At 43.2% G+C, this 26,591-nt stretch overlaps 1 protein-coding gene across 1 annotated transcript in view; it reads right to left on the bottom strand.

Moving 5' to 3' along the window:
- Nucleotides 1-2,573: 2,573 nt before the first annotated feature.
- The window catches only part of luna, a 115,231-nt gene continuing 91,213 nt past the window's right edge, over nt 2,574-26,591 (bottom strand). Inside the window, exons 3-5 of the mRNA XM_017143716.3 lie at nt 10,731-11,988; nt 10,505-10,651; nt 2,574-4,118 (exon numbers count right to left, since the gene is read on the bottom strand). Of these exons, the coding sequence (XP_016999205.2) occupies nt 3,943-4,118; nt 10,505-10,651; nt 10,731-11,988 (1,581 nt within the window). The 3' untranslated portion in view covers nt 2,574-3,942. The remainder of the gene's footprint in view (nt 4,119-10,504; nt 10,652-10,730; nt 11,989-26,591) is intronic.

Raw genomic sequence — 26,591 nt, 5'->3', positions numbered from 1 at the left:
TTTTTCTTATCTTTTGATATCAATTACACTGCCTTATGATTACAATTATAAATATGAATGCATGCCTGGGGTTGCGATCATATACAGAAACGAGGAAGGGCTAAACTGAGTTATCTCGTAAAAATTCTAAGTAATCACCACTTGCTGCCGCTCCCAAAATATCCAATTTCCAATCAGTAGACCCCACTTCTCTAACCCTAACCCCGTGTACCTCCCTCCTCATCGGCATTCCATCACCATTCTTGCTTTAGTAACCGTTCGTGCGTTCGTAGCTCAAATAAAACGTACTTCGATAGTTGTAATTTATAATGCTGTGCCTTAATTTGTAGATGCTTTGCATAATCCTTTCTCCAAAAACTGACTTCTACGCCATTACGACAGATATACATCAATTTAACTCACATACACACTTTACACACAACTGCCACGTAAATAGGTTCGCCATACGCTCTAAGTATATTCCCTTAAACACATAGCCGCTGTATATATTTATATATTTTTTATGTAGTTTACTTTTGAGTTCATTTAACATTAAACTAATTCATTTCACTAAACTATACACAAAATCTTTTACGAGTTATGCCCTTATTTGCCTACATAAAATGTTTTACTCCTTTTCCTCCCCGTACCCCGAGTCCCGTATTCCCGATTCCCATCCTCATTCCCAATTTTCCGACTCTATATGTGTGTGTATATCCCCACTTCGCCTCCCCATATATTTCTGCTATACTAAGCCTGGCCCTCCGCCATTTAGTCTACTCTTAAACTAAACGCTTATGATATTCCGCTCTCGAGTGAGGAAAATCCTGGGAAATGGGAGGCGGGGGTAATGGGGCGGGGCGGGGTGGAAGGGAGGAAGGGGAAAATTGCTAAGCACATTTGCAAACGAAACTCTAAACGAAATTAAAATGTATTTACTCTAGTTTTAGTATACTTTATTTATTTTTATGTGTGCCTGCTGCCAAAAATGTTCCTGCCCTGCGACTTCTGACTTCCGGCTTCTGTACTCTGCCTCTGCCTCAGCCTCTGCCTTTGGTTTTTGTTGTAATGCCCGGCTGTAAATCTGTAGAAAATGTTTATAGATTTTCCCTCGGCAACAAGAGCCCCGGACTCTCGTCTCCCGTCTACCGCCTCTCGTACTTTGCCGGCTGGTTGACTTCGCAAAAGCTGACCCCAGGGAGCTGCCTTTGTAAAATGTTCAAGTGTAGACACTAAAATATATCCATAGTTTTTGGTTTAGTACTCTCTAGACTCACATTCAGCGTTACTTAAAATTCGTACTTCATTAACTTTAATTGCGGGATCGCGGCAATGCCTTCCCTCTTACGTATGCGTAGTTTTTGCTGCCGAATCGGAGAATCGAAATGATCGAGTGGTACTTAACCTAATCGCTCTGGGCTCACACACCATATACCATATACAATTTGGAGTACAGTACTTTATGACTTTGGTTTCGAAGTCGAATTCGAAATCGAAATTCCATTTACTCGTACACGTACATATATATATTTGTTTACTTTTTCTATTTTGCAATTGTTGCATAAACGCGGAACACCTCGTTGACCAGTCTTTCATTTTTGGTTTACCTTTTTACACAATTATTTTGTTAATTTTCTCATTTTAAAATACACTTCTTCGGTTGTAAAATACATATATATATATATTCTGGTTTATCCATATCTATAGTGACGCTCACTCTGCGCTCGTGACTATCCAATATCTGCTTTAGGATCTAAATATGCTTTACACTTTCGATTTTTAGTTTAAAGGTTTTCTATACAAAATATTTGTTATATTCGGGTTTCTATTTTTTACTGTTTCGGTTTTCGTTTTTTGGTTTTAGTTTTGGTTTTTCTCAAAAGTTAGACTAAACTGATTGAAGCATTTTTGACACATCGTATTGGATTTGGATTTTTCACGTAATCATTAAGTATTGTTCAGTGCAATTTTCGCTTGGAAGCCAAACGGGATTCTGGAACTGGAAGGGACCCTTCTGCGGGCCTTTTGGGATTATCCGTTTGTGGCGCGTTGATCTGATGATATATCGATACATACAAATATGATAACATTCAAATGACACAAAGCACAAGCAACACACGTACATATTGATATCGACAACGATTACAAATCGGAATCGCCGAAACTCTCCTCCCATCTACATTCAAGTGAGAATAAAGCTAGAAAAAGGAGACAAACTGTTTTTCGTTTTGTATGTACATAAACATTTTAAATATATATGTATATCAAGAATTTAACAAATTCTTTGCTCCTTTTAGTGAAGGATTCGCTTTGATTTCTTTTTTTTGGCAAAGTTTCCCTCTCTTAGCCCCATTTTTTCCGCATTTTTCGTGCACGTTTGCTGCAGTTGATTATCTGCCTGTCATTGGTTTTTGGTTTTTCATTTATTTTTTTCTTTGCCTTAGCTATTTTGTTGTTGTTGTTCTCTGGATCACAGAATTTCTCATCACACAAACCATAATGATTGACCGATCTCTCGACCAACGTTGTATACTTTGATGTCGTGTCTCATTTGCTGAGGGGTGCTGGTGGAAAATGATAAGCCCATGGAAACATTCGTTTTTCACATACTTTTTCTTTATTTAAAAATAATTAAAAATTAAACAAATCATTATAAACAAGAATGAGGAAATGATACACTACAAAATGATGATCAGCACACAAAAAATAAAAGAAATAACGAAATTTCTAGTCTACCAAAATAAAAGGATACCGAAAAAAAGATTCTTAGCTACGAGGAATTTACTGATTTGATTTACTGATTTGATTTAATTAAATTCAATTAAAATTAATGAGGCACATAAAGAAGAATTTGTATGTTAAGTCGAATATAGATTTTGTTTCGCTTTCGATTGAGAATACAAATTTCGATTAAATTAGTTTTACATATCAAAATGTGTTCGTAATACTTTCCATCACTTAGGCAATGCATAAGAGAAATTTTTACATTAAATAATTACGTATATTCATTAAAAACATAGCAACAAAATTGCTTTCTCGCCAAAAATACCGAATATCAATTGAAGTTTAATTTAGGCGCTTGATTAAATTTAATGTTAATAGGTTTCCAATTTCGAGTGGTGCGGTGAAATGATATTCAGACCTAGGCAACATTTAAATTACATTTAAAATTAGTTTAAGAAAATAAGCATTTTTAACGTTTGTGTTTTGTTTTGTTTAAAACATATTTTGCACTTTTACCTTTTTCTTGTATTTGTATTTCTATTTACTGATGCCGACGTATGAAACTAATTATTTATATTAATTCTTTACATTTACATATATTTTTTCTAGTTTTTAGGTTTTGTTTTTTTGTTTGTTTTTTCTTTTTACATTTTCGTTTTGGCAGTGTTCACATTATGAAAACAAAAATATTCTTTTTTAATTAAATTACTAGTTGTTTTTTTTTTTTTTTCCCCGCGCTTGCCGTTTTTTTTTTTTGTTGCTGCTTTACTAATTAAAGAAATCTGCTTCGCTTTGGTAAATTGTACACAATTTTTGCTGTTTGTTCAGAACTTGCCGCTAAATGCTAGGTGTGAATGGGGAAATGCGATCGGGCTGCTATAGCTTAAACTTACACTTAACAAGGCATTGAAACAAATCGAATTTGCAATTGAAACGATAACGACGATAACCATACGATAACGAAAACGATAACGGCGACAATAATGGCAACACAAATGTCAATCAGAATCTCGGATAACGGGAATTTCCATCTTTGTGCTTGTGTTGTGATGTTTTCTATGTTTTTATATTTTACTTTTCCTTTTTAGTTTTCTCCACCCCTCTCTGCTCCACGAATTAAGTGGTTTTGATTAGCGTTACGCAAGTTTTTCATCGTTCCTTGATGGCACACAGTTTCCGCTGAACTCCTCCTCCTCCGGATTTCTCGGCTTTTCCGGCACTCCCTGCTTAGATCTCGCCTCACATGTGGCGCTTCATGTGGAGCGCCAGGTGATCGGACCGCGAGAAGCAGCGATCGCAGTTGCGGCACTTGAACGGCTTGGCGCCCGTGTGTTTGCGGTAGTGGCGGGTCAGCTCGTCGCTCCTCGCGAACCTCCATTCGCAGCCCTCCCAGGAGCACTTGTACGGCTTCTCACCTGCAACGGGAAGGGAAGGCGGAAAGTGTTATTAAATAAGTTACATTTTGAATGGCAAGCGCTAAAAAGCACTTGAAAAAATTATAGAAAATAAAATTAAACCATAAACCTCAAAACTCTTAATAACCACACACAAAAAAATAAATACGTCGCGGTCAAATCGATATGCGCATGGTAAATTTCTGGTATATCGTTTTTACCGTGCTCTCTCGGAGATTCGAAAAAGAGCGAGATAGCTCTTAAAGTTACGTGAGTGGGAAAATTGATACCACATAACGTAAAATCGATCATCGAATTATATCAACCTTGTTTTATTGTGTGCAAATATTTTTGTAAATTAAATAAATAAATAAATAAATAATATTCCTAAACATTTTTAAATCCATTTCGATGGAAAATTTCTCCCAGTGCCCCAAAGCTGCCGCAGTGGAAAGTGGCTGCAATTTCGCCGCTACTTCGCTGCAGCAGCACAAACAATAAAGCGCATAAATATGCGTGCTCTGGGAGGCAAGGGCTAGAGTTTGGGGAAACATTTTTTATTTAGCACGCGCCTGCCAAATGAAAAAACTTTTTCGACGCTGGCGCTCCGCGGATGAGAAATATGCATAAAGTAAAACATGAGTAAACAGAGGGCCGGGAGGGAAAAGAAAAGCGGAAAACGGGTAAAACGCACAAACAGTCAGGAATTTAAGACAATTAAAAATGAAAAACTGTAAAATTAAAACCGAGCCGAAACGGAACAAAACGAAACGAAATGATGCTAAAGTCGACGTCAACGGTGTGCCAAGCGCGGTCCTTTGCCAACATTTTTCATGCGTGCCAAAAGCCTCAAAGGATACAAGCGGAGTAGCGCCAAAAGCCAGCCAGAGCGGGATCCCAGAAACCAGAATCCAGCATCCAGCATCCAGGACCAAAAACAGAGCCAGAATCCGAATCAGAAACAGAAACCGAAACAGAGCCATGGCGAAAGCCCAGCCAGCCGAAAGGAAAAGGAAATGCAGAAGTTGTAATTTCACACAAAGCAAAAAAAAGGGGAAAATAAAAGAGGAACCTAAAAATGCGAGGGCCAGAGCGAGAAAGACCTGAATAGAGCGGGGTGTAAAGCCGGCCAGTGCAGGAGAACACTGAAAAAATACGAAAACCAAGGCCCCAAACCTCCGAAAAAGAGGAAAAAATGGGAAAATTATTTCAGTTTAAAAGACAAACAGCAGCCGAGGCAGGAAATTGCCGCCGCTGGAGCAGCGGGGGGAAAAGCGAAGGAAAATGGAGCGAGATAACCGGCAAGTAGACGACGACAGCCAAGAAAAATGCATAAAGCTGAGTGGAAAACTTTGTAACGCATACCACACATACATAGACTTGGCTTAAAACTTAATGCATGCGGAAATGTGTGATATTTCCGTGCTCAATTTCACATTATGCACTTGCGGCTTTCCACCCATTTTCGCCCGGCCATTTTTCCCCAGCCAGCTATAGCCAGCCAACCCTTTTCCGTTGACCGGAGCTTGGACTTGCCGGCTGTCTTAATTTCCATTTGTTTACACTTGGCCGTAGCTCAAGTCGCTTGTGTGTTGGTGAGTTATTGGTGAATGTGTTGGTGAAAGGGTTGGCTAGTTTCTTTATATTGATAGCACTCGTTTAAAGATTTGTTTTAAGTTTCTCGGTGGTGAATATGTTCTGATATCTAATTTGTTGTTGATTTTATTGTTGAAAATGTGTTGGTGAATATGTTGTTGAATGCCTTTATATTGATTCATCTTATTTTTAAATATTTTTAATATTTAATACTTTTAAATATTTTTTCTTCGCCTGTCATCAAAAGTGTTGGTGAGTTTGTTGTTGAATGTGTTGTTGAATATGCTTCTAAGGAATTTTCATATCTACTTTGTTGGTGAATATGTTGTTGATATTGTTTGTGAATTAATTGGTGAATGTAGTTTTCTTGGCAAATGGTTTATGTTGGTGAGTTAAATGCGTTTTGGTGAACTTATTGGTGAATGCCCATTTGTTGGCCAGTGCTTTATGTTGGTGAGCATAATGTGAGTGTGTGTGTGGGCGAATGCCACTTGCACTTTGGCATGTTGTCAGAACTGTTTGGGAATCGAAGCATTGGCAATAAATAAACGAATGCACACTCACACATATCGTTGTCTTTGGCACTTAGTTGGCTCTCCTCGCTCTTTATCAGTTTTTCTCTGTTTCTGACTAGCCCCCCTGCCCTCCTCCCCTGGGCCATCCCTTGCAGTCCTCTTCTGGCTGTGTAAATCAGCGTCAAATGCACAAAGTGCAGGCCCAGAGATCTAGGATGCGACCCCCAAGAGTCTCGTATTGAAGTGCATTTAAACGGCAAAAGAGCTGGCAGCGGGCGGTCGGCAATCCGAAGGGGGCCAAAAGCAGCGATAAAGCACCCAAAATGGCCGTGTTATCTGGCCATTGAAGTGGCCCGGCAAAACGAAACGAAACCAAAAACGAAATGAAACCGAAACGGGCCAACAACAAAATGTATGAGCTGAGTTGATAACTGACTAATTGGATACCCTTTTTAAAGGATTTAAATATAAAGATTCCTGAAAAGTGTAAAAAAACTACAGGAAAGATTTATAGGTTACCAAAAACTTTGCAATTAACACAACTAGTTCGATTGATTTGTTAACTAAGCAAAAAATATTAAAATTTAGCTAAAAACGGTGTCTTAAGCAATCGGCATACCCATTCCCTGCCCTTTTGGCTTGCACCCTGCGGACCTGGCCCAATCCAATAGTTGGCTATTACTCAGGCTCTGGATATTGGCCGTTACTGCGGGCCGAGCCCAAAAGTATGCAATGGCCGCGCATGTGGAACAAGATGGCTTTTCCCGCTCGGTGCAGCGGGAAAGCGCGGCCCTTTAATTAGTTTTCATGGCAAGTCATCTGAGCTGACATTGTTAGCCGCGATGGAGCTGGCCAAAAAGCCAGTCAGCCAACCAGCCAGCCAACCAGCCAGCCAACCAATCGGCAACTGGGTTAAGCGATTTTCGCCTGCTTTTATTTCCTCCAATCGCGCCGAGACGTCGCCATGTTAATTTATTGAGCCGAACGCAGTTAAAACTTAACCTCAGCCGTTTGTCCGTATATTTTGTCCGTATATTGATAGTTTCAGCTCCGATTCTGTGGCAGTGGCAGTGGCAGGCCATAAAGCCAGCACTTGTAAATTGTTTAAAGGCAATAAGGAGGCGGCTGCAGACTGCAGATGCAGTCGCTTAGCAAAAAATAGGAGCAGCGGGCGAATGGAGCCAGTTAATATTTTATAAATTTCACTTGGCGCTGGGTTTTAATTTCAGCCGGCAATAGGAAAGAATGCACCGGCGGGAAAAGCGGAAAAGTGGAAAAGCGGAGAGTGGCTGAGGAATCCCTTTTGCTCGGTGGCTCGGCATTTTATGGAGCTGCTCGATGCCTTCTCGGCTTTTGCACTCAACACAATTTTTATGGTCTGTTTGCGTCTTTTCACTTGATTGCACTTGTAATCTTTTCTTAACGGCTTCGGCGTCTCCGGGTATTTTCGGTTTTCCCTGGTTTTTCCGCCGGCTTTTCCCTCTGGTTGCATGCTACTATGGCATTTTTATAGCCGCCTGCGTTTAACTAATTGAAATCGTTTGTGGCCAAAGTTTGCGAGGAGGATTTTATTTCGCCGAATGTCGTTTTAATTGATATTCAATTGTGCCGATAAATATATTTATCTGTGATCCTGTGAGTGGGAGTGTGTGGCTTGAATGGCTTTCTAATTAAATGGCGACGGCGGGCGAATGCAAATGGAAGCGGTCGAAAAGCCACAGGAGGAAACGCAGGAAGTGCGCTCGAGAGCCCAAATCAAATTAATTTCACTGTCTGTTCCGCCCAAACAGCCATGGAAATGTGTTCAAGGACACTGTTTGGCAACTAAATAATAGCTCGTCATCAATTATTCGCATGCGTCCGCCTTTCAAATGCGACACAATTTAGATTTAAATTTAAATTTAAGGATGGCTCCCTCTCATCTAGGCGCTCTAATGAAATTCTCCGCTGAGCTTCATTTGCCATGCAAAAAACGTAATTCATTAGGTTTTCTTTAATTTAAAAACCTCGCCTGGTCTCCATGGTATCATTAAAATAATTACGTTTTCCTTTTTCGCCCCGGCTCCTTTCATAACATTTTTTCCCGTCCTTTTTTTTGCTATGGGAGCTCGCTCTTTGGCGCCCAAATCAAATGTTTCAATCTTATCGCCGGGCCAACACCTTGGCTTTTGATTTATTGGTCTCCCCGGGCTCTCCTATCTGCCCTGCACTCTTGCACTTCCCAGTGGTTGAACATGTGCAATTAATTAAAAACTCCTCAGGTTCAAGGGGAAAACTACGCTTGAAGTTTTCACAGGGAGAATTAACACTTAAAGCTGTTGGGGCAACAGCAGAACAATGGGCTGCTTGGCTTTGGCCAAGACAAACTGCAAATTATGAGCAAAAACTTTCGACTGTTATGGATTTTTATTGAACCAAAGGCTTTTGGCTTTCCTGTGGCCAAGGCAAACAACCGGGAGTCCGGAATTCAATGTTAATTAAAATGCTAAGCTCCGGCGCCCGGGGCCAAAGTAAATTTATAAATTGAGCAATATCCTGCGGCTGTCACAGAAAGTTGTTGCTGTTGACATTGGCCACAAAGTGGCAAGGAAGTGGAAGTGGCAGTGGAAGCCTAAGCCCTGAGCTGCACATGAATCTTGCTTATGTGCTGATGATGGCCACGCCTTCAAGGGGCCATTTGGGCAACTTTGACCAACATTCGGGCACTGGACAAACAAACCTACATATAGCCATTGTCGACTTGAGTGAGAAATAACCGAGAGGCCCCGGAATTCATTTGCCGACCAAACATGCTGGCCTTGCAAAGAACCAAAGAACCAACTGGGATTTTTGGGCCGAACACTTGCATGCATAAGTAAACAAATCCACACATAATACCCATTCCTCATCCTCATCCAGGGTATATTCGATTCCGGACAATCGGCTCCGAAAGTCAGCCATCTTCGGTATGAATTGCTTGGCAAAGGCATCGCAAAATCATTTGCCTGGCATTTGAGTGTGTGCCAAATGATTTGTTGGTCCCACCCCGTCGGTGGGCCAAGACAAAAACTGACAAGCCAAAACAAAGAATGCGATTCCACTTCTACCGAAATTCATAAAGCGGAGCGAGAGCAAAGTCCTCGTTCTGCACATGAAGAAATTCAGTTAATATGGAAATAATAACTATCCGAACTCAATATTTTAACATCATCAATTTAAAATATTTAATTAAGATAGGAAATATGATAGACGACATTACTCATATTTACTTTAACGATTTTTAATAAAAATAGATGTTTCTATTAAAATCGCAATAAAAAATCCCTAAATGATCTATACCTACATATTTTTCTATATTTGTAATAAATACAAATTAATTCGATTACACTGCAATTTAATAAGAAATTACTGGACTTACTGCTTCTATTTTTTTATCATTGTGTAAACAATAGAATCCCAAATATATCCCCTTGAATTTTCTTTACAGTGCACAAATTTTAACTGAATGCGCACAAATGTTGTTCGCCAACAACTGCAAACTCTTTTTTTTTTTTTGCCCAGTTTTTGGCAGAACTTGAAATGGATTTTGGTTTTCTATTTTATGGGTTAAGTGTTCGCTGGCAGAGCTCTTGAAAGCCCACACGCACAGCATACACCCCGCCCACTTCAACCGCACACCAATCCCTTCGATGTGGAGCACAAATCAATAGATTTGCTCTCTCGTGTTCGAATGTGGTTGTAATAAAATTACATTTCAACGCTCGCTGTGCGAGTGTGTGAGTGGGTGAGTGTGTGTGCCTGTGACCAATATTTCATGTTTGAATTATGCGATTTTTATTGAAATTTCAAGCATCGTCTGCTGTCAGGCGATGAGGTTGTTTTTGGTGCCCAATTGCCGGTGCCCGAAAATCCCCTTCCTATATCATCCGGCCCATTGCATGTTTTTCCCCGCTTTTTCCACTGCGACTGCAAGGACTCTGGTTTCAGGTTTCTGGTTTCTGGCTTTTGGACTCGGGAATCGGGACTCTGGACCCTGGACAAAGGACGGTGTCGGGCAAACAATGCAACATGTCACTCCTGCCTGTCCCAGGGAATTCTGTCGGGGACATTGTTGTCGCAGGCCTCTGATTTATTGGAGGACAGGTGAGGTGGCAGGTGAGGTGGTTTACAACCCAACCTCCCCTTTCGCAAGGCACACGCTTTTAATCGCCGACTGTGGCAGTTGGAAATTCGGATCTGTCAGTTGCACACACATATCCCCGCACCGCATTCATTCAGTTCATTCATATTTTCGGACTGGCTTGCCCTCAAACTCACCTGTGTGCGTTCTTTGGTGGGCCTTCAGGTGTGAGCTCTTCGTGTAGACTTTTTTGCAGCCCAGAAATTGGCACTTGTGTATCCGTCTCTTGGCGTCCGGGCTGTGATCGCTGTGATGTTGGCGCGGGTGATGTGATTTCGAGGAGCCTGAGGGTTCAAATTCGAAAAAAAAGAATATTCTAGGTTAAGGACTGTCTAAACTGGGTCAAGTGATTGCCAAACTCACCATTCGATGGCTTGTCAGCCCTTTGCGAGAGCACCTGTTGCTGCTGTGTCGCCGTGTTGCTGTTGCTGCTGGTGTTGCTGCTGCCGCTGGTGTTGCTATTGCTGCTGCTGCTGTTGGCCGCTGCACTGAGTACGGCTGCCACATTGGCATTGCCGTTGTTCTGCATCTGGATGACGCGGGCTAGACTGATGCCAGCTGCCCCTGGCTTGCCGTTGGCCGTTGTGAGGCGGACGATGGTGCTGCGCGGAATGTTGCTGTGTGTCGGCTGGTCGCTGTTGCTGCTGCTGCTGCTGCTGCTGCTACTACTGCTACTACTGCTGCTGCTGCTGGTGCTCTTGGGCGAGTTGCTGCCGTTGTTGTTGCTGCTGCTGCTGCTGTGGCCAAGGGCCTGTGGCGATATGCTCAAGTGCTGGACGGCCAACTGCTGTTGCTGCTGCTGCAGTTGCGTCATTGTGGGATTGCTCTGGCTGGTGAATCGCAGGATTGCTGTAGCGGGTGTGGATGTGTTGCTGGGCTGTGGATGTTGCTGCTGCTGCTGCTGTTGCTGTTGCTGCTGTATCAGTGCCGCCAGATCGCTGGCCTCCAGCTGCTGGGCATAGTTGTGGCTACGCAGGCTGGACTCGGGCGATGAGGGGGGCGTGAGGGTGGGCAGCACAAAGTCCTGGACATGCCCCAGGTGCAATCTCGCACTGCTGCCCGGATGGCTCTTGGCCTGGACCACTCGCACCTTGATGCCCGGCGCCGAGCTGTTGCGGGAACTCACTGTGATGGTGCTGCCGCTGCCCAGACTGCTCAGCGGACTGGCAATGATGTTGCTGCTGCTGCTGGTGTTGCTGTTGCTGATGATGTTACTATTGCTGTTGCTTATGCTATTGCTGCTGCTGGTGGGCGTCATGTTGCCCGCACTGCCGATGCTGGGATTGGGGGAAATGGCCGAGGGCGGCGCCGCCAGCAGGACACTCAGCTTGTCATCACAGGCCACGCCCACCTCGTCGTCCTCCTCGTCGATCCGCTCCTGCTTGACCAGCACCGAGCAACTGAGCGCCTGGGAGCCATTGCTGTCCCAGGAGATCCCCGAGCAGTTGGACGAGACCGAGGAGGTCGTCGAGATCGTGTCCAGGTGCTGCTCCTTGATCTTCAGCTCCTCGAGCAGGCGGGCGGGTGTGGAGAATATGTCCCAGGCGTTGTCCAGGTTGCTGTGTATCTTCTTCTGCAGCTTCGGCTCATCCCGGAGATAGCGTTCCAGTTCGTAGCAGGTCTGTAAAAATACGAGCAGAAGGGAGAAAGTTCATGAAAGTCAGTCCATTAAGGGGGGTCAAAGTTAATGGATTCTGGTGGCCCAATTCAATTTGCCCGCTATACACATTGCCGGAATTTTCGAGCACATTAAGCCGATAATTTAGGGACGCTGCCCGCGGCCAGCAACATAAACATAAATTTCAAATTATGCTTTATGCCTGCCGCAATTACAGGTAATAATTTTGCGCATTGAATTTATGGCCGGTTGCATACTTTCGGGCGCCACCGAAGTCGCTTAATGGAGGCGACAATTAAGTGCACATGAAACAGGTAAAATGCAGGTGGGTGGTTGAGGGGGTGGCACCACCGCCTGCCCGCGGGCCACTCCTTTGATCTGCGCTCCACTCGGGCGGACTCATTTCGCAACTCGTTGCAAGTGGTGTGCGCAGGGTAAACAGCAAACTGCAAACAGCAAAAAGCCCACGGCACTTGCCACGCCCCTTTGATGCAACGCTTTCAATATATGAGAGAAAGCCGAATTTTTGGGGGCACCCACCTCCCACCTTTTAAAGACACCCACAAATTGAACACATGAACGGCAATTTGCAAGCCCATTTGTACTGAAAAACCTTTTCTACACAAAAAAAAACACGTTGGGTTCAAATTGATATGCGCATGATTAATTTCTGGTATTTATACGCATATCCTTTTGTTTTTTCTTGGAGATACTCTAAATTAAATGAAATTAAATTACGTGAGTGGTAGCAAAAATAATTAATTTTCTTCACATTTCGAGCATATCAAGTCAAAGTCGAGCATATCAAATCGATCTTCGATTCATATTAACTTTTTTTTGGCGTGTAAGGAAACCTTCTTCCTTTTGATTCGGGGGTGCCAACAAATCTTATTAAGTGCGATGCAAAGCACAGAAAGCCAATGAGACGGAATAAGCAGCTAGAGAAAAGGAAAAAACCCGCTTTGACCATTTTTCCGACTCTCACACATGCCCGCCGCGTAAATCACTTTAAGTGTTATTTCAAGAAAATAATTGCAACACATAAATTCCCAGCCGAAAGGCAACCCTTTTCAGGGAGCAGGGAAAACTATAATGGTTTATGAATCGGGATAATGGCTGAGGGTCCTGGGATCGGGCTTAGACTTTCGGTTTTGGCCTCAACAGACACACACTCACTAGTACAACACATGATTAATGGGCGGCTGATGCTGCTGCTGCTGTTGGTGCATTTCCCCGCTTTTCCTTTTTCCTTTATTTTCACTCAGACAATGCAGGCATGGAGAGGAGGGCGGGCGGCAATCTTTGAGCAGAAATCTAAATAAAATGTTACATGCGCGCAATGCAAAAGCAATTTGATATATTGTTTCGGGGGTTTTCAGGTGGCCAAGGGAAGTGCTATCAAAAATGGCATTTTGATTTATGCGCTGCTCCCGGCGATGCTGCAAACAAATCACGTGAGCCAACAGGCCAAAGATTAGACGCGACTTTCAAATTGCTGCCGGCGAACAAGGACTCGAACTACCCGCCACCTTGTAGCGCCACCTGATTGATGGCCAGCGGGTGTGCAGTTCAGGGTCCCGGCCAATTTATAAAAAAACTAAGTCAGCCAGTTTCCACCTGGCCAAAACAAAAAAAAGCAATATGGCGCCCATACTCGCCATGTTAGAACACAATTATCGTGCTAATTATGATGCGTTATCTGGTGCTCGGCAATTAGTATAATTAGTGCTGTGTTGCCAGGACTCTCATTTGGCTAACAACTAAATGCAAGGATTTTAATTAATTTGCCAAAACCGCAGGCAGATATTGCACGCTTTGCGGGTGGTGAAAATGAGAATGAAAATGGGTTTGCAAATGCGAATTATTATTGATAAGTGCAAAATCTAATTGCAGCCACTTGCTAACCGTCAGTTTGAAATGTGCAGGACGGACTTTCATTGGCTCTAGTACATACATTATTTATGATCTACAATCTCCAACAGAAAAGCACAGATTAAACGAGGGGAATAATCGGACTGGTGGGTTTTATGGGAAATAATTCGGTAGCCAGTAGCAACGCAGCTACGTTGAATAATAATCGTCGAGTAATTCCCGTAAACAGCGCGTTCGTATGTATATAATTATGGATATTGACGGGTTTTCCTACTTAAGCCCTTAACAACAGCAAGAAGAACACTTGGCGGCAGATTGAAGAGGGCAAAAGTTGGCTCTTTGTTGTAATCAACATAATTATTGTTGGCACAAAGTTCTGCGATTCGGCGAGCAGGAAGAAAACATTTTTCCCCCATGTGTGTGAAGGGAAGGGGGAATAAAACTTTTCTACTTTTCTTAGGGAAACTTTTTTCCCGCTTTTTTTCTCTGTTGCTCATTTGTGTTTAATAGAAATTTATTTGCCCACCCCGGGATGTGTGGGAGTTCAGGATTTAGCCCCGCATTTAACTGGTGCGAGGGTGACAAAACAAAACAAAACACTTTTGCGCACTTTTTCGCCAGCAATTTATGTCGCTCCACTTTGGGCCACATAAAAATCTTCATTTCCGTAGCGTTTACTCGCCGTCTGCCTTATGTTTCCATTTCTATTCCTGCCTCTGCTTCTGTTTCTGATCCTAAATTGTGGTTCTCCATTTCCCATTGCCATTTGTTTTTCCTTTTTTTCTCACTTTTCGGTCTTGTTTTAACTCTGATCTGGTTTATGCGCTGCACTTAGGCGATGTGGTGACAGCTGCGGTTATTAAAACCTGCAAATTGTATTTATATCCCCCGGCAAAGTGGAACCCAGATTTTGACAAGCCGCTGGAAAAAGAATAGACATATTTCGGCATAAATTTATTGGCTCACAGATTACCAGGACAGGCAGACAGGGGAGAGATTTTCCAGATACAGATAGAAATATAAATACAAATGCAGAAACAGAGGATGTTATCCTCCACTTTTAGACTAAGCAAATTATAGAAGGAGCTCCTCTGATGACTGTGAGCCACCACAGAATGCCAGAATAGAACAGTTTTTTATGTTCTATTCTGGCATTCTGTGGTGGCTCACAGTCATCAGAGGAGCTCCTTCTATAAACGAAATCCTTAAATTTTTGCAATTATCTAACCACAAATTGTTTGCCTAGTCTAGAGCATTTGAGTTCTCAAGAGAAACTCCCATTGTGTGGGGCCCGAGCAAACAAAATTTTGAGCAAAACCGGATGAAATGAAATGTTTGCCCAAGGACCAAGCGATCCAGGACTTTGGTGGCAAATTGAATTTGGCCACAGCAAATAGAGTCTGTCATTTTTCCGGGGTTGTGTGCACACATGCTAATGTAAAATAAAAGCATGCGATTAAATTTAATTATCTAGCATGTTTATTAAAGTCCACAAATGCGATGTGGCAGGAGGGGATTGGAATGGGAATATCGCACAATTGGGAGAGATTTGGAGTATTTGTCTGCAGGCTGCTGGCACATCCACATCCACTCAAGCACTGGTATGAAAAATAACGCTGGCTTTGGGGCTATACCCGCGGGATGCCACGCCCCCAAAGCCCCATCCCCCGCCCTTGGGGGGCGGAACATATTTAATTATGTGTGTAATTGAAAAAGACGCAACGGCAGTTAAGGAACACACATACGCATGCCTCAAGGAAGAGAAATCAAGCCGTGACTATTATGCGGCACATGTCTGCAAAGTGTCCTGGATGTCCCGTTGCGATTTCCTTGCCCCTTGTGCGTGTGTGAGTGCCTCCTTGGTGCGTGTCTGTTTATTAGAAAGACATTAGCCGACGCCAGCGGGCGGCAATCGCCCTGCGGTTACAGAAAAACGCCAGCAGAAGCGGCGAGGAAACCAGGACTAAGGAAACCCGGACCAAGGAGCATCTGCCAGAGCCCAAAAAAAGAGCGCTACACAAATACAATTTCGACTTCTCCTCCGCCGCCTGCATTATGTCATTTAATGAGCCATAATTCCAGAGAGAGAGAGCCCAAAGCCCCCATCCCCGGGGGAAATGTTCGCCGAACATTTTTCCGTCTTCCATTTGCGACTTGCTGTCTGCTGCCTTCATTTTGAAAGTTTTAATGAACGAAACGTAATGAAATTATGCCGACAATTAATGCCGCCCGAAGTGGAAACGAAGAAAGCACTTTAAGATGGAACAGGCCCATTTAAGATGAGCATTTTGTATCAGATCGAAATGAAGAAATGTTAATCGAGGAAACGGTTCGGGGTCAAGGTCCCTGCTCGGGCGCCAAGGTGCACAAGGTCTGAGTTATAAAAAACTATCCAAGGTGATTACGCTAAATAATGAAATCATATTTGAAGGTATTCATAATTTAAGTCAATACAATTCTTACATTTGTTCATATAGATAGTCTTAAAGTCACTGTTCGGGCGCCATGTTGCTCATAGGTGAGCATTTAGCATTTGCTAACCTAACCAATTATATATATTTCTCACTGAAAATCATATTTAAATGTAATAGTAGCATAACCCATTCAAAATAACTTGATTTCTCCAAGCAGTCAGACTTACTGTCCCTGTTCGGGCGCCAAGGAGCCTCATTGAACTAGCTTTATAATTGTAAGTGCTCATCAAATCGATGCAATTATTGCACGGTGTAATGTTACCTCAACTTTCTCACTTACTGTCTCAACGTTATGGTCATATTTTGCCCTTTATGCCTTACATGTTTATATGCAACATACACACATGCCTGGAGATTACACACAGATTGATACGTTTCGTGTGTCGTTGGGATTGCAACTATTGTTTTCAATTTACGTCCTGCTGCGCAGCTTCAACTTCTCACCCTGAAAGGCCAGGCGATGGCGATGCAGCTCCTTGTTATCTGGCTGTCAGCTAAGTGACTTCTTAATACGGGCGAGTGTGGGGCGAAAGCAGAAAGTGGCTGCAATCTGAGGAGTTGTAAGTGAAGCAGCAGCAGCAACAATATCAGCCAGTCACTAGTCACTCGATTTGGCAATAACAATAAGCCAGACAAGGAGATGTGGGCCAGCGGGTGGCTGCTGGATTCTCACTACTGACTACTGGCTAAGAGGTGACAGGCGACAGGGGCCAGGACGCAGCAGGATAATTGAATTATTGGCATTATCACTGCATTTGCACTTACACCCAAACACGCTGCCCACTCTCGTTTCTTCGCCTCCTGCTTATTCAGCCACATTACAAAGTGTAATGCGTTGATTTACTTGACCTGGCCCGCAGAAATCCCAGAAACAGTGCACTTCTGGCTGCTTGTCAGTTTGTTTGTTTGTTTTCGGGTGGAAAGTGCACTTAAGCAACTGAGCTGGAGAGTCGGGAAAAGCATTGCATAATTCCAGGCATTATGCTAATTTCGGGAAAGCAACTTGGCACACACAAGTAGTTCTGCTTGAAAGGAGCCCGCTCCTCGCAGGAAGATCACTTTCGCCGGGTGCGAAGTTCGCTGCTTTTAAGGCAATCGAAGCAAGGACTCGAGGGCCCAAAAGTGTCGCCGCCGGAAAAGTGTGCTGCCAGAAAAAGTAGTAAGTTTGGGATGGGGCAGGCGGCAAGGGGATGAGCGGGGCAACTAATGCGTTGTACGCGCCGCTGAATTTAAATGAGGAATTAATGCGTACATTATTCGCCACCCTCCTCCGGCACTCGATTCTCCTGACTATACAAACATTCTGCCACTTTCCACTTGCCACATGCATTGTGCCCCGCTTTCGTTTCGCTTTCGTTACGATTTCGGTCCTCCTTGTTCTTTCGTATTTTTTTTCTCTGCCTGCCTGGGTTCGATTACGAGGTCCCGCCACCCATTTCCACCCCCAAAACTCTGCCCCAGCCATTAGCTTTGAACTTGATGTTATTTGTGCGGCAGTGGCAAATTGCGATGGCTTTTCTTGTTGCCGCCTTACGCTTCGTTCCGTCATTTTGCGGCATGTTGCCGCCTTGGCCCGGCCTAAATGACACTTTGGCCAAATGATGACGCTGACAATGATAATAAATAAATTTAACGCACTTCAAGTAGCGACTCGCGCCCCCGGGAAAGTCAAGGGAAAAGCCATAGCCAATGTCATTTGCATTTTACTTATATTTTGTTTTTTCGCCATCCTGCTGTACTGTAACCAAAATGGAAATTAACGGCCCAGTGTTTCTATGTTGTGGTCCCCATTTGCGGCCTTAAAGGGGCCGACTTTAAAACTCTGTAACAGCTTATCGGGTTCGTTTCTGCTTGGACTGCTTTCGGATTTTGGCTAAATCGAGAGCCAGAAACAATCACAATTTGCACATGACTGACTGGGAAAATGCGAATGTGTGGCCAGAGGCAGCACTCCGTTGCAATTAAGAGTTGCAGTAACTGCTTTTGACTACGAAACAATCGATTGGTATTGACCATAGACCCGTCTACATCCACTTAGTAGGCAATTACATTTGGAGAACAAGAGTCGACCATTCTGATTGAAATCGAAAACGGCATCGTTCGAAGTCATAAGCCATGAACCCAAACAGACACACACAGAGGCCCACAAAATTATTTAACACATTTAGAGGCGGCCACAAAATGCGCACACATTCAATTGGGAGGACCGCACATGTCCTGTTCCCGGAACAGAAACAGAAACAGGACCTCGATCTGATCCCTGTCCTTATGAGGGTGTCATCGACGACACAGAGATTGTAAAACGTATAAAATAAAGACAAAAGCTTAATAACTACAGCTGCCTGCCGTCCTTGTGCGACAATAAAAACTAATTTTTTGGGTCGCATTAAAAGGGATACACGTAAATGACAAAATAAGCACACACATATACGAGTTTCTGTTTCTGGGGAGCCCACAAAACTATAGAGACGAAAAATGCAATTTCTGTGGTTTTCATTTTTACGGCAGACCCTATGAAAGCCACCCATCCAACCAACCATCCACCCTTCCAAAAGCAAAAGCGAAGGTGGAACATTCTCTGTGTCTATTATGGCATTGAATGGATTTTGTGCTGATTCCCCTGATCCCAAATCCCCCGCTTAGCAATCTTTCAGTGTCTGCTTAAGTGTTTGTCCAACATTTTGTGGCTTATAACTATCATGGCTTATGATATTGACCCAAAACATGTTTAACAACGCATTTTGTCTGTGCACAAAAACCGAAAAATGTTTCATTTTATAGGGAGTGTGTGTGTGTGTTAGCGAGGGGTTTATCGGCTCAATCCATCGATTGCCGTTTGGCTGGGAAGGAAGAGAGAGGTGACCCAACATAAATAGGAAATTTGTACACAAAGCAGGTTTTTCGCCTGACAATGTCGCCCGATAAAAGTAATAATGTAAGATGGGTTTGGGTTCCGCCCTCTTCCCTCCCCAAACAGCAACATGTGTCCGTGTCCCGGAAACTTAATTGCTGCCAAAACTATTTCGACTGGGAGAGTAGGCCAAATGAAATGAGATTACACTAAACAACCGAGTTTAAGGTCAAGTTTTCTGCTAGCTGGGACAATCAAATAACGGCAACAAGCTTAATAACATTTCTGTGTGCGACCAGTAGCCAAACAAAAGTTGCCAGCCTGAATGCAAAACTAACACAAATGGACAAAGTTTCACGCTTCCCTTGGCAGGAGAGATTACGCAACAAGAGCGCCAAGGAATAAGATAGTAACATGGCCATAAAGTTCAGTTAGCAAGCCTCCATTTAACCACCCCCCGCCCCCTGAACACCAAAAAATTTGCATACCCACAGAAGAAGAGGCAATTCCTGGGCAGAAAACTGGACAAAAGTCGTAGGAGAGGAGAGCTGGTAGCCTGTTCGTTAACTAAAATACGATTGTATTTTATGCAGCGTGTCATGAAATATGCGACACTGCTTACATTTCATTTACACGCAGCCAAGGGGGGTGTGCAACCCCCATTTGCATAGGGGGAGGATGCACAAAAAAGGGGGCGCCTCCTGCATTTCGGTCTGCAAAATTTATGCGAGAATTGCGCCAAATGCTGCAGTTGACATCGACCATCCAGAAATTGGCAAATATTTGACCGCTTTGCAGTTCGCATTTGCAATTCTATTTTGCCTGCAGGGAGACAGTCCTGCTAAGGGAAAAAAAAACAGGATCAGGAAGAGGAAACCGCAGGATACAGGCGGCTAAGCCGTTGTCTTTAAGCCGACACTCGCATAAAAGTGGCCATTAGTTGCACTCCATTTAACAGGGGAAACCAAAAAAAACAGAAAAGGATAAGAAGTCGGAGAAAGAAGGAAATATAAAAGCCGTAACAGGTGTAACAAGGACGAGGCAGCCAGAAATTGTGTAACAAAATGCCCAGGCATCGCCTCATTCGCATTCATCAGCACTCGTTTTTAATCCATTATGTGTCGGCGACATAAAGATTTAATGAATCGTAAACCTGAGTAATTGCCATGGCAGCAGCAACAGGTAGAAGTACAGGTAGTGGCTGTTCATTGATTTCCTTGAGTGCACACTCCTCGTATCAGCTTGCAGTTTTCTCAGCTTTACTGCCCGGGCAACCGACCTACGAGTGGTAAATCGTCAACAGGCTGGGGGGAACTGAAATAAAAATACAGAAAAGTAAAGCACTCACAGCCGGTGAAGCCATGGAAAAGCGTGTGAGCCGATTGTTGCCACAAACTTGCAGTCCATGCAACTGGTGGCCATTGAACCCCAGCAATTAAGAGCTAAAATTCGAAATCCAACTAAATCTAAGCGCATCAAAATTCAATTCTAAAACCTTTGGTTAAAAAAGTACACACAAAAAAAAAAACACGCCGATATCAAATCGATATGCGCAAGGCAAATTTGTAGGACTTACACTCAAATCGTTTTTGAAACGATATTAATTGCTATTATTTGGCCGTTTTTGGAATTCGAGCTGGTCTACTTAGAAAATGTTGTTTACATTTCGAGCATGTCGAATTTATATGCCGCATATCGAGTCAAAATAGATATCACATAGCATCAAATCGATCATCGTTTCGTATCAAGTTATTGTTTCAGGTGTAAATATCCCAAACAGCTTGAGAGATTTAGCCATTTGTGTTGCACAAAACAAAACAGTTTTCGCACTGAAGTGACCAATACTTCCTGCAAACCCCACTGAATTCCGCCTGCAGTTGGCCAACACCAAGAGCAGCAACTAATCCGATTAGTTGTTGCACTGCCAACGGAACCGAAACCATGGGCTGTAGCTCCCAAAGCCGTTTGCTCCACATGGCCATTAAAACGAAATTGCAAATACAATTGAGCCTACTTTCTGGCGCTCAAGTGCCAACAATGCGGGGGTTCAAAAGGTGAGTCGGTTGTGGGTTGGACAGGTGTTGTTTGGGGGTCAGGGCTTAATTAATGCACTACTGGCTCGCTGACACCGAGGCATTCAACATTTATTCGAGCAACTTTTGCCTGGGCGACTGAAACCGGAGATGAGCTGTTTGCTTGACACCGACATGCCATATATTTTCCTCCTTTTTTCTCATCGAACTACACAACGCTTTTTACGGCTATTTTTGCGGCAATTTTCACCTGTCCAACTGGACGTGGCTCTTCTATTTTTTTAACCACAAATACAGGGAATTCCCTGCTATGCGCTGCCGAGTTTTTCCTCCCTTTTCCAGGTTTTTTTAGTTTTTCTACCAACAGCTGCCGCCTGCCCGAAGCTCTGGGTGTTGATTATTGAACAACAAAACGCCGAGACAACCGAAAGGAAGCAACGCAATAAAAAAGGGCATAAAACAACCACAATGTCAGACGGCAAAAATCGAACAATTCGATTCGATTCGAAACGAGGCGAGGCGAGTGGAGAGGATGTGTGTTGCTACCAATGTTGTTGCAATGTTGAATTGACCCCAATCAAGCCGGTTGCTGTTTGCAGATAGCCATTGTTTCTGTTGCTGTTTTGGCTCGTTTTACACATTTTCCCCTGGAAAATCGGGGAAAATGGAGAGGGGGATGCCCTACGCGAGCCGCAGGGCAAGCAATTGATATGCTCCGTGAAACTTTATTGCCAACGAGAGCAGGGAGAATCGAGCATTGGCCAGCTGGCATCCTCATCCTCATTGTTGGCCCTGTTGTTTCTGGCCGCTGCTGCATGCACCATTGAATGCGGTTATTTAGATAAAAGTGCTCGAAATTACAAAACGCCATGGATGCCGATGTCGACTAATTGAGGCTCTCGAATGGTTCTCTCTCACTCTCCCTCCCTTTAAACGGAATCTCCGCACTTTAAGCCCGGCCAGCAGCTGAATAATGCACGAGTTTTGGGTCAAAAGCGCACCCGAACGGACTTTGGTATGCACAAAAGCCCAAAAGGCAAGGAAAAAAGGGCGCCAAAAAATAAAATATATACTCGCATATAAACGAACAAATGGAAAAGAAACCCCAAAGCCAAAAAAGGCGAAAGCAGGGAAGGGCAGATAGCCACAGTCCGCAGTCCGAGGGACCGCAATGCTGAAAAGGAAGTTGCTTAATTAAAAGCGGATATTAGCAATTACAAGCCACAGCCAAAAGGGTGGAAGAGAGTGGAAAGTGTGGAAAGCGGGCCGATAGAGGGCAGTTCCAATGAAACGGAAGTAAATGAAATGGCATTGAATGGCAGCCCAGATAAACTGTGGGGAAATTAAAAACGCGTATGCCTGGGGAGAGAGTAGAAATGGGAAAGTGGAGCGAAAGAAGGACCTAGAATTTAATGCCGAAAACATGGCGTCTTTTGGCCTGTTCTTTTGGCCTGGTTTCCATTTCCATTTTGCTTTTGACATTGTCGCGCTGCCTGTTTAATTTCACTTTGTAGCCAAGGAAAGAAGTAAAGGGAAGTGGATCGGATGGGCCAGAAAAAAGCAAAAAGGTGCGCCCCCAACTTAATTAGGTTATCATTCTGGGCTCTGGTTTTCCCGCTTTTCCCTCTTTTTCCCCCTGTTTCCCCCGTTTCCTCAAAAAAGGTTGACAACAGCCCACTGAAATCCGTAACAAGACCGAAACGCAGCGCGTAATTGTTAATGGGTTTTACAGCTCTGTTAGCCCGGATTTTTATATAGAATATAATTTTTGTTGTTCTGCTCGGCTTTCTTTTATGTTCTGGCTGCTGTTTTTGGCCCTGATTTATGCTGCGACCCGAATGTACAAGGCAAATAAATTATGCATTAGGCGGGGGAGCTTGTTATTGTTATTTTTGTTTTCACCTGACCCTGGCGCAGATTCTGCGGGCCTGGGGCTTTAATTGAATCGAAATGCTTACAATCCACAAATGAACATTCATCACGAGCCTGCAAAAGCCAAAGCTAAAGCTAAGGCCAAACCAAACTCCATTGGGGATTCATCCCCCTGCCATTCAGCCATTTATCTTTCATTTAGTGCCGTTCCTTTCGGTTCCCTTGACATTTTTCGCTCTCTGTAGCCCGTCGAAGCCATTTTAATACCTTAAATTTGCAACAAATCGCTGACAATAATTCGCACATGGCACTCAACAGGAATAAATTACGAGGACACATTGCAGCGCAGCCATATGGAAAAAAACGCTCGCCTGAAACAAAAGCGAGAACGAAGGAAAAAAGAGCGAAAAAATAACTGAAGGGGGAAAAACGAGAAAAAACCCTGTAATGGCGCATCTGTTGAGGAAGGGCTTTTCCAGAGACCCTGCACTCAACCCCCCCAATTTCCATTACCCCTCTCGATGGCAACAATTGATGGACGTCGTCAGCGCTTCGCTGCCCGAAAAAGAATTATTAAATTGATCGATGGCCATAAAAAATATGCGAAAAGGTAAACTGAATAGCGCTGAAAGGCTTCGGCCAGGTGTCGACAACAAAAGGTGGCGCAATTGATGCAATTCCCGCAGCTCGCAACTCGATCAAAAGTCCGCCGTTCCGTCCGAGAGACAAAGGAGCATATTATATGGCACTGCCAAATGTGCGGGTATAAAAAAGGTAACATTTTAAGTAGTATTTGTAAAGGTGAGAGGATAAAGAGGGGTTATTATGGTTTAAAAAAAATATTAAATATTTTTAACTATCACTAAAAATATTAAAATAACTAACTAATAACTAAAAACCAAATTAAAATATTACTACTTATTTAATAATATTTTAAACGGTTTTAAACATATTCCAATATATTATTTACTTGGTAAATATTTTTTAAATAAGCCCAAGAAAATTATAAATCCTCAATTAAATTTAACTTAAATCCTGCCAAGTACCTAGATTGAACCACAAAAAAGACAGGCCATTCCTGGCACTGATAGCACAAATCCAGCTTTTGGCCCTAATTCTTGGCCATAGTTTTACGAGGGCCAAAGTATTGCACGTCCGCGGCATAAATTCAAAACATGTCGCACTCATATATGAACCGCCATCCGACGGCAAGTGCCCTGGCTACGTGGCATCTGGCTTTGGAGCGTGCTCTTGGCCAAAATGTGGGCCAAAACGGGGAAATTATGGACGCGTTACTTATGCGTGACTAGATGCAGGAGCATCGCCAGCAGAAAAACGAGTACGAAGTGTGTAATTGCACATTATGCTTGTCCTGCCAAAGGCAATGGATATGCTGCTGCTGATTCCGCTGCCACTTTCGTTGGCTTTTGTTGGCTTTCATTTCGCCCTGTTAACAAATATTACGTATACGCAGCGGTGGCAGCAGCGAAAGCAATTTGGCAAAGCAAAGTTGAATTGCAACGCACACCCCAAATGCGGGTGGTTCGCATTCGAGTTGATGAAATTGGAATACATCCAAAATGAAAATTAAATTCAACAATTTGCGGTTGTTTTTAGCTGTTTGTCTGACGAGGGGTGGAAAAAAAGATGAGAAGAGGAGGAAACCCCAAACAGAAATGAGCCAAAATGGGGGTGTGCTTTTCCCCCCACCCTTTCTGTGTGTGTATATGTATGCATTTACATGCGGAAATGTGCAATTTGCCATTTCTCTGATTGTTTTTTGAAACTCAGCTCGTTCTCGGTTTCTGGCTCTATGGCCAAAGTGAAAGTTTCAGTCAGCATTTCATGCAATGTGATGCTCCTCTCTTTTTTAGCTTTTTTCTGCTGTTTGCCAGGACAATACAGCAAATTGTTTACGCTCGGAAAAGTACCGACTGCTGGGTGTTATTGTTTTCGTGGCAACACACAACACTTTTGCCCAAAAATTAATTGAGTGCATATTTTTTCACGCTGCGCTGCTCACAATGGGCGATAACTGAAAACTGTCAAATAGCACTAATAGAAACACTCGCCACTCAGGCGAGGTAAATCAAATTTGATTGAGGACGGAGTCACGTAGAGTGCCCCAAATTCTGGGTGTAATTTAATGGTAATTACGTTTTTAGCATGCCTCTGGCATTCGAGCAAATTTCATTGTTAGCACTAAGCTTTTCCAACCGCTTTCCCACCCGCTCTCGCCCCCTATTTTCCTGCGGCAGAACAAACCGCAGCGGCAATTGCCGTTGTCATTGCTATTGTTGTTGCAACCGTGTGCCAAAAATTTGTAAAATTTTGCAACTCGTGTTGTTGCTGTTGGTGTTGCCGGTCTTGCGGCAAACAGCGAATGCCATAAATTAAGTGCGGCGACAACGGCGACAGCCAGTGGAAAAGCAGCCACATGACAGCGGTAGAACGCAAAAAGGTAATTTTGCGAGTGGGAAAATGCAGCAGAACCAAAGGCAAAAGCAAAAGCAAAAGCAGAACCTGAACTGCAGCAGCAACACTGATGACAATGGCATTGTGGGCCAGCCAGAAAAGCCAAGTGAAATGCACAACATTTGCATCTGACAATTGCTGAGGGACGCAGCAGGCGGACACATGTGGAATAATATTATGAACTGCCGGCAGAGAGCAAAACTAATTACAGGGAAAGTTCCTGAGAAATCGTAAGATAGAACTATGCCAGAAATGCACAAATGTCACAGTCACAAAAACTAATTAAGAAATAAATAACAATAAAAAGAAAGGCTTTTATTCATTTGAAACAAGAAAAACAAGTGGGGATTTCAGCTTGACCAATTAAGAAATAAATTAAGGAATAAATAAAGAGATGTCTGAATTGGTGCACAGAAAAAAACTAACAGTTTTCTGTTAATATTTTGACTTTTATCCAAGTTTTTGTAAAAATTCACATCCAAATCCATATCATTTAAATTCAAAGCAATAAAAAAACCCATTTAAAAATTCAGCCAACGCCCTAGATAAAGGACTATTTACCGGATTTCACAGAATTCTAAAACGTAAATAATTAAATCGAATGAAAGGAAGCCGCTGAGAGATACAAATGTAAAATGCATCAAAGCATTTCAAATATTTATGGGTCAACATGGAAATATGCCAGAAATATGTGCAGCGACCTCAGTGAATATTTTCAAATGCATTTCCCCCCTTTTTCCTCGTCCTCTTGTGCAATTTAAATTTTTCGTTCACAGTCGATGTTGTCAGTGAAAATTTATATTTACTAACTGCATATTAGACCGCATCCCGAATGCCCGATATGAAGAGCCCTCGACAAAACGAAAATAATTCATCGTGGTGATGCTGCAGTAGTAGCAGTAGGAAAAAAAATTATTAAATTGCCTTTCCACACACACACAAAAATGCAGGATGAGGGGCGGAGTTGCCCTGTGGCATACAGGCAATTTGTTGCATGGCATCAAATATGCAATAAATCTAACTGCTAAA

The sequence above is a fragment of the Drosophila takahashii genome, chromosome 2R, assembly GCF_030179915.1.
Source record: "Drosophila takahashii strain IR98-3 E-12201 chromosome 2R, DtakHiC1v2, whole genome shotgun sequence".
Classification (NCBI taxonomy): Eukaryota; Metazoa; Arthropoda; class Insecta; order Diptera; family Drosophilidae; genus Drosophila; species Drosophila takahashii.
The sequence above is the reverse complement of the archived record's forward strand: the minus strand, read 5'-3'. Positions and strand labels throughout refer to the sequence as shown.